The sequence below is a fragment of the Lytechinus variegatus genome, chromosome 10 (genome assembly GCF_018143015.1).
Source record: "Lytechinus variegatus isolate NC3 chromosome 10, Lvar_3.0, whole genome shotgun sequence".
NCBI classification, from domain to species: Eukaryota; Metazoa; Echinodermata; class Echinoidea; order Temnopleuroida; family Toxopneustidae; genus Lytechinus; species Lytechinus variegatus.
Window position 1 is genome coordinate 23,610,548 of NC_054749.1, and position 9,055 is coordinate 23,619,602.

The 9,055-nt window shown below is 37.1% G+C and overlaps 1 protein-coding gene across 3 annotated transcripts; it reads left to right on the forward strand.

Annotated features, from left to right (window-relative positions):
* Positions 1-206: 206 nt before the first annotated feature.
* Positions 207-7,980, forward strand: LOC121422865. 3 transcript variants are annotated; one of them, XM_041618088.1, is made up of 3 exons: positions 207-435; positions 4,658-4,881; positions 5,315-7,980. In XM_041618088.1, the coding sequence occupies exons 2-3, from the start codon at positions 4,675-4,677 to the stop codon at positions 6,338-6,340; spliced, it is 1,233 nt and encodes a 410-aa protein (XP_041474022.1). In that variant the 5' UTR covers positions 207-435; positions 4,658-4,674; the 3' UTR covers positions 6,341-7,980. The 3 variants fall into 3 exon arrangements, with proteins under 3 accessions (XP_041474022.1, XP_041474024.1, XP_041474023.1); XM_041618090.1 differs by lacking the exon at positions 207-435 and adding an exon at positions 3,448-4,201; XM_041618089.1 differs by lacking the exon at positions 207-435 and adding an exon at positions 4,252-4,381.
* Positions 7,981-9,055: the final 1,075 nt, after the last annotated feature.

Consider the following 9,055-nt stretch of genomic DNA (forward strand, 5'->3'; position numbering starts at 1 on the left):
ATCTTTTATATCATGATATAAATTTGATCAAAATTCACTTTGCCAACCTTGCCAAAGAATTTTGTACTTTTGACACCCCAACATCCCACCCCCCACCCCAAATCCCTATTCCACCCATAACCCCCCCCCCCTTGACGAGGGGCAAGCAACACAACACAGACCGTTTCTTCGTAATCGTTAACCGTTAAATGAAACTGAGTACCGACCAAGCCTGGAGCGAGAGAGAGGGAGAGAGATCGCGCGGGAGATCTGACACACGAAAATTTTGACTTTGAACCTGTGCGAGGGGAAAACCCCAGACAGCATATCTCTGACGTCACATTGACCCCGATCACAAGATCAAAATCTCTATGAATTGAATGCCTCTTGAAGTGCAGATCTTATATTCAAGCTGATTCTAAGAGGGATCGCAACGGCTACAGTAACACGACACAGGTACGTACGAATTGTTGTATAATTACAGCTTCATTAATTGGACGGCATCCATTACAATACGTCAAGGATTAACCTTTCATGTGATAAGTGAAGGCACTTGTTTACTACCATTTATACATTTCGAAGGAGACATTACAGCATACATGACTGTATGTGGGAATAGCCCATCGATTGTCATGTATATATTATCTTTATCTCTCTATTATTAAAAGAAAAACCCTGACACATAGGCCTAAAGTCTATATAATATAGCTTAGAAATGGTCCATATTACCTCACTTTTGTACCTATATATCATTATGAAAAGTGCGCCTGGGTTATTATGTACATGCGAGTGTGCTTTGTATGCATGTGTGAAGAGTTTTGATGACTTTATTCGCTTAATTAGGCGGGAATTGATTACTTGTCAACCACCGGGTGACAACAATGACATGGGTACCAGGTGCACTAACTGCAATGTAATTCCAAAGGCAAGTCATGTGTTTAGCACAACATACATTCTCATAAAGCATGGTTATCGGGGAGGGCGGGGGTGGTCATTTGCCCCTTCGTTTGCCTATACGTCGGAGCTTACTACATATTCGCGTTTTAACATTCATTTTTAAAAACAAGAGAAGAAAATCAATTGCTGCTAGAACGTGGCGGGTGGTACAGGTAAGATCTCTATTATCCTAATGTCATATCGAGATTATCCTTTAGCAGGATGATCCTGTCATTTCAATATCTTCAATCTTTTTCGCATACTGACTTTGTGTGCTGCATCAGAAGACCGTAGTGAAATAACTTTACAAATCCATAACTTAATATTTCAAATTTCTGTCGAACATGCTAAACATGTGACGTATTCGAGATACAGATTTGCTAGGTTTAAGTTATCTTTCTTTTGGGTTGATGGGAAAATAACCAAGATTTCGAGTATAATTTATTCCAGAACAGAAGCCAGTCCACCGAGGGTGACTGAATTTTGATAATAGTTCGTTATGCCTCGATGCAATTGAAAGCAAGTTTCCCTTGCAGTTTATTTTAAGCACGCTGAAGGGGAGCTGTGGCTTATGATGTTATACGAAATAAGCAGATTATCATTTATATCGATCCAATGTGCATTGAGTCGTTGTTAAGGTAACAATCAAGATTATTTTGTTTAAACGGGGGGGGGGGTATATTTCGCTGGAGGCCTATCCCCTACGGCGGCCCTCCGGGGAGTAAAATCATCCGTTTATTCAAATCTTTATTCACACCACCCTACTATCAGATTATGTAGCTTTTACAAATATGAAATGTGAGAATGGCTGTTTTCGACTCCCGTAATGCCACCGTAGAGCAAATGTGACTGATGTAAGTACCCCATTCCCTTCTTTTGGAAACATATTTAGCATAGATATAATATTACTTTTTAAACATTTTCAGGGACTTGTTCCTTCTATTTCATGGCACATGAAGGGAAACACATCATTAGTTGTTTTTTTTCTAGTAAACCAATGTGATCATATTTTCAGATTGGGGATATCTTTGCACCCCCCCCCCCCCCGATACTGTCTACAGACCAGACAGCCACGTTAATCCCCTTCTTTAGCACCCTCCTCTCTGTAATTCATGCCAAAGCCCCGCCAAAGCTAGTTTTCATATTCCTCTTTTGAGTAGCAATTGCCCCAAAACTCATCTACTCGATAATCTCCGGCACGCTGTTTCCTGCCCACTTCCAGACCGACTTAGCACATCCTGGTTGCTCATTATTAGTCATTAATAATTTTCAGTTATAAGTACAAGGGAAAACAGAGCTGGAAAGTAATTGAGATTCGAAAGCGAGGGGATACATGATAATACGCGCACGGATGGTGATAGAAAACTTCAGTAATTGATCTGTTTATCTTTTTATATAACGAGTATACAGCTCGGTTTCGTTCGATATATCACCGCTATGAATACACATTCTAAGAATTTTATTGAGCTTCATACTCTTTTTTCTTCAATATTTGGAGGTTTTGAATAGAGGTGAAACAAGTTGGTATTTATTGTTTAGGCTTAATGAGACCCTGGAGTTTAATCTACCTAACATCGCTTTTATTATGATCATTCTGACCTGAATGGAGTTGATTGGTGTGGGAGGAAAGACTGACAGTGGAGAATGGTTAAAGGGGAAGTTCACCCTGAAGAAAACTTTGTTGTAAAAATAGTAGAAAAAATAGTAAAAAATATTGGTGAAGGTTTGAGGAAAATCCGTTAAAGAGTAAGAAAGGTATTAGAGTTCAAAGTTTTGGATATGTGACGTCATAAACGAGCAGCTGCCCCATGTGTTATGTAATATAAAATGCATGAATTTCAAATTTTGTATGGTTCCTGATGACTTAATTTTGTTTTCTATTCATGATCGGGTGTAAAATGATTTGTCTATTGATATACAAAAGGTACAGTGAAAACCATTTTCATTTTTCTGAGAAAATGACATTTCATTGAAATTTTACCATTCGCTATGTAGAAATGCTGCTCGCATATGACGTCACAAATCAAATAATTGAAATTCTAATAACTTTTTAATTATTTGATGAATTTTTCTCAAACCTTCGGCAATATTTTTTATTATTTTTTCTGCTATTTTTACAATAAACTTTTTGTCAGGGTGAACTTCCCCTTTATTTGGTTCACCTGTCCACATCCATGCAGCCTACTCAGCTCTAATATTGGCCGTATATTCTTCTTTTGAAACATTGAAATCGTGCGATTTGCTGACTTATTCTTTTTGCTTTTTTTTTAAATACCAAATGAATAATAATTAGGATGATGCTGGTGGTACTGCCGCTAATAATAATAGTGATGGTAATGATAATAATAATAGTAATGATAATGATAATAACAATAATGATAATAGTATTCATAATTGCTACTAACAAAGATAAGGAGACGGAGAAGAAGAAATAGAAATAGACACAAGAAACGTTTCAATGAATGTTTTCCACAGTTCCACCTAAGCATTACGGGACTATGAATATTTGAACTTTTAATTTGGTGAGGTCACATAGGCGAACAGTAATCCTATAAAACATAATAAAAAATCCTTAAATTGCCATATTCCGTAGAAAGTTGAAATGTATTTTACATGTTTATTCAGTAAGTCACAGCAGGCACAACTTCTGTATTATGTTGTTGTTTTTTTTCATTTCTGTTATCCGTTTATTTTGTATGAAAAATTCTCTTTGATTTTCCTGATATCACGATTGACTTCCCTGAAATTCCTAAGACATTTATATTTATGTCTTAGATTCTTATCAAACCGCTCTATACGTTATATGAAATGCCATAAAGTTGTTATTGATAAAACGTATATTTTATTGCACGTCATCCTTTGAACAATATGCTCTATCACGGTTTCAAATAAGTTGCGTTACTCTCCAGTTCAGCGTTGTATTTAATTCATGATCATAATGCCTATACTTTGTACTTTGTACTTTCATTGATTACTCTGAAATCGTTTATGTTGTCAATCGCTTTATTGACAAGATGTACTTTTGGTTCCTGGTGACGTGTGTTTGCTTTCATTAACATTTAGTTTGCTTCTCAGATGAGAACCTTGACCTTGTGCACTTGATGTATGCAGGGAGAACTGTCAGGAATATTGGACAAGAGTTTCAGTCAAGCATTAAACGTTTGTCGTGGACTTGGTCTGCTCGACTGCATTTGAATCCAAAGCACTTTTTATGTAAAAAACCGTTTGTTAACCATATTGATTTGATGAAGGACAGAAGAAACTATGCTTGAGATGATCCGGTGAGGTATGCAAGGTTTCTTTTTAAAGTGGGAGGGGGAGTGAGCGCAGCGACCGTGACCGTGCGAGACTTGATGGCGTTTCTAATACTCCAAATAAAGAATAAAGGAGCCATAGGGCCCGCTTGATAACTACAATGATAGTTAACAGATCTCAGCAGCAAATCGCGATCAGAATTTTCATTATAGTTACGAAAATTGCAGGGTTTTTATAATTTGACAAAGAAATTGGTTTTTACTGTAACTCCACAGAAATTCATATATTTATTGCATTTTCTAAACGAAATTTCAGGAAAATAGAGATTTAATTCAACCTTTCAAGAAAATCTACCCCTTTTCGTTTATTCTAATATACATTTTATTCTGTTCTATTTCGAGATCTTCATCACTTTTATTACTATTTCCTTTTAGTATGAATGTATTAAAATCACCATCATGTATCTACTATCTGATCCGTCTTTTAGATGCAGGAGTTGTCAGGATGGATGGGTCTAAACTACAAGGTCTGCTTTGTCCCATGTGCTTTGATATCCTCACAACGGCAAGGACTCTTAAATGTGGACATTCTTTCTGCAACAACTGCCTTGACGGAGATACCGAGCAGAAGGGTACTGAAGCCATATGTCTTTTATGCAGTGAGGAAAACCTTGCTATGGGGGCTGGACAGGGAGATGTGACCTACGAAATGGTAAGGCTTATTAGTAGCCCTTCAGTCCTTTAGTGTACTATCTAGCTTTCTGCATTTGCTCTGTGTGGTCCTGTAACCTAATGTCTTCCAAATAACAGCATAATCATTTTAATTAGATCTTTAGCTGTTTAACGACGGGTTTTAAATTGGTAGACGTAGGCCTCCTTTTCCATTTACTGTTAACGAAAAATGGATCTATCTTTCAACCTTTGATGATTATTGAAACAAACCGAAAGTAGAAGGTATCGTAAGATGGTAGTCACTGGAAGAGTATCCAATGTAGATTTAGAAACCTTTTGCCCAAGGTGAAATAGTTCAAAAAAGTGTTTAGACCCACTGAAATAATCCAAATGCCAAGTGCCCAAAGTGCACAATATGTTATTCAGTATATACATGTATGTTTTAAAGGGCTTATTTTTTGTATCAACTACAGAAATCAAATGACAAGGGGTCTGCTGTAGGAGTAAGCGATGATCTTTCTGCAATGAGCAGTCTAACTTTGGCAGGGGAATCAACAAGTGCAGATAAGCAAAATTCAAAGTCTTCTGCTGATGGTGGAACAAAGAAGGCAGGGGAACGACTGAAACCAACGAGCTCAGAATCGGCTAATTCTGGAACTAGTGGAAACATTAAAGCAAAGGTTGCTTCGGTGGTCCAAATACCACGAAGAGCGTGCAATGTGAACGGGATGGCAGCCACGTCGAAGGATTCTGTAGTCGTAGGTTTCGGATGGGATGGGAAAGGTTCCGACTGCTTTTCCATGTCCGGTGACAAAACTCAACATTTGAAGCCGGCAGTGGGTAACGTATGTGACATTTCATTTCTCTCTAATGGTAACTCAGTTGTGTCACTCGGAAACAACACAGGTCGTGTGTACGACCCCGAAGGTACACAGACGGACACAAAATACTCTTTCATTCAGGGTTTGGGGCATCCATGCCTGTGTACTGATCAGCAAGATAACGTTTATGTCGTCAACGGAAACCCATCAATTTACATCTTCAAAGGCAACACGAAGGATCCGCATACCGTTGTCCCAACAGGAAAGATTCTGCCATTACAGGTCTGCGTCACGAAGGGCGGTGTGATGATCACATCTACCGGTAATTTCACACGCGGTCGGATCACGGTGTATGACAAGACCGGAAATGCAGGCAGCTCCATCGCTGCAGCAGGTTCCGACAACGACGAGGACAATGAAGATGGCGAATGCCTCTACGCTACGGTGGACGATCAGGATAGAGTGTATATAGCGAGGGTAAGGCGTTGGTCCAGCGTAATATCTTTGACTAGGTATACTCTTGAGGGTACGGAGCTCCTTGAAGATGTGGCCTTTGGGGAAATCCCCATTCCACACCAGATTGATATGGCTTGTTGGTGTTATGTGGTCACTTTAACGCCTAAAATGCTTGTCTTTGCTAATGACTGTTTTCTGTATTTCATAGAGCTTTTAGAGTAATTTGGGATTTGTTCTACTCATCCATCGAATAAAACCACTTTAAACTGCACGGATTATATATAATGACTATTATAGAAAAGGAATTTCAATAATTTCTCTTCTTTCCCGGTGCGTGCTTGTTAGAGCTCTATGGTCAATCCCAAAAAATGTTTTTAAAACTAAACCAGTCCTGTATGGCGCAGTTAGAAGGCTGCTCTTGACCAATTAAAATGCCTCCCATTAATGGACTCGCATCAATCGCTTATCGATGTACACTAATTTAAAACTACCTTCTGATACCAATATGAATAATAATACCGTGATAGGATGATATGGTTATAAGTAGTTTACCATATTTCTGAAGTCTCTAAACTGTTTACATGACTAACATTTAATAACAATACAATATTTCATACTGTTATATTTTCAATATGCATTTGACGAGACTATGGTGAATTTCTTTGATCAAAGTATCCTTATACAATCATATATTTCATGTCAATAGGAGTATAAAAATATATCAAATCTTATAGTATTAGTAGATCATCGCCAAATTTTCACTTTTGTTTATATTTTCAAGGGGCAATCTGAAAGAGAATCTTTCGATTTTGTGGTTAATTCTTTTTTTTTCACTTAAAGGATTATCAAGTCTGATGATTCTATACAAACATGCTCATGACTCATTAAAAGAAGGAATTCTCTCCTGTTTTACAATGACAGCTTTCATTCATATTTTATGTGAAGAAAGTAATTTCGTATCGTTCTTATTTCTTATCAGAAGTTTGATTCTACTTTAATGTTTTACTGTAAAGGCAACTTTCACTAATTTTATAAATAGTGTTTGTATATTGCAATCATTGTCCTTAGTTTTCACATCAGTGTTTCTATTTTTAATACTTTTATGTTGTATGACAATTTTTGTTACTATTTAATAACACCTTTCATTTGTAATACGTATGAAAAGAATATGTTTTGTTTTAAAAATCAGTGTACAAAGCTAAACGAGAAGACAACTCATGAGGGTGGCCTGATTAAATCAATAATTCAATTTTGTCTAAGATTTTACAAATGACTATGATTACATATTTCACTTTATTAATTCATCATTTCTCAGTTTCTGTAGGAGTATTATCCTTTAATTAGCTATGAAATCATATTTCCATATTTTAAATCTCACCCTTCGTGACAACCAAACTACTTTGTCATCCTAATGAGATAAACCACCTGCGGTAGTTTTGATCGTTGCTTTGTTTTTTCTGCCAGTAGAACATAACATATTTTGATTAATGAGCTATGCACGTTAAGATGTTAAAGACCGACCAGAATGGTCGAGCAGTAAAGATTGCGCCTCATGAATGGAAGGTCGTAGATTCGATCCTCGACGGGACTGAAAACTTATGCCGTCTTCAGGCGCTGGACATTGCAATTCATAATTAGAATTAGACCTCAGACTCTTTATTTGCACGTACATTTTTAATGGGAACTCCAAGTTATTACTTGGCACGTTGATTTGTGATGACATTGTGGATAATTAATTATATACCGTGTGTCTAAAAAAAACGTAACACTTTTCAAATGGTTGCCAAATTGAGCATATATTATTTCATGAAAAAATGTCAATATGTATGGAAAGCTAAAGGACCAACCTTTCATATGAAATGAAAAAAATTGAAAAAAAAATCATGCTTCGATGAACAGGGTTCACTTAAGTTAGAGGTATGAAAATGGGCCTGCGCAGGATTTTTTCCTTCCAATTTTGGACAGGTATAGCATACAAAATAAATTTGATATGAGATATTCATGATCGATGGATTAAGAGTTAAAAGGATGTTTTGAATACCAGTCCTTTCTCTCTGTCATTTATCAATCCCCAAACACCACCCATGCCACACACACACACACACACCAACTTCCACTCCCATCTTAATGTATCATTGATCTGGTAGATGTGAACAGGATGAAGGAAGAATTGGAAAATGTTTAATTGAAATATTCAAAATCATAATCGACATGCAACCCACTCTCCTCCCCCACAACCTTTTCCCATCCCATCAGCTACCCCTTGCCTTTTCTTTACCTGTTTTCTTCCGTAAATTTGGTGGATCATCAATCACATTTTATTCAGGTTTTATGAATGACCCAAACATGTAATAGCTATGTACATCATTCATTATGCATTGAAAATACCACACCCCTTCTCTTTCCCCACATTTGAACTTGTTATCACCTGTCCATGGAATGTGACAATGCATTGTTATTCTTCATTGGCCTGAGCAATTGCTTGATGGAATTAATGTTTCAGTGATTTATCGATTGATTTCATTGATCAAAATGAGTGACTGGTTAAAATTTTATTATTAATGGAAAAAAAATGATCCACCAAACTTTCAGAAGAAAAGTGATAAAAAAGGAAGGAGTAGGTGAGAGGATAGGAAGAAGGTTGTATGTGTGTGTGTGTGTGTGTGTGTGTGTGTGTGTGTGTGTGTGGGAGGGGAGGACAGTGGGTTGCGTAATGTTAATTATGATTTGGAATATTTCAATTTAGCCAATTCCCATTCATCCTTAATCCCGTTCACATCTACCAGATCAATGATACAATAAGATGGGAGTGGAAGTGTGTGTGTGTGGGGTGGGCGGTGGTGTTTCGGGATTGATAAATAACAGAGAAAAAGGAATGGTATTCAAGGTATTCAAAATATCCTGTTGATCCATCGATCATGAATATCTCATATCGAC

Bases quoted from the DNA above. Each gene is read 5' to 3' on its own strand.
- LOC121422865 (XM_041618088.1), top strand. From the start codon at position 4,675: ATGGATGGGTCTAAACTACAAGGTCTGCTTTGTCCCATGTGCTTTGAT. The intron at 4,882-5,314 runs GTAAGGCTTATT...TATCAACTACAG, and splicing joins GAGATGTGACCTACGAAATG to AAATCAAATGACAAGGGGTC.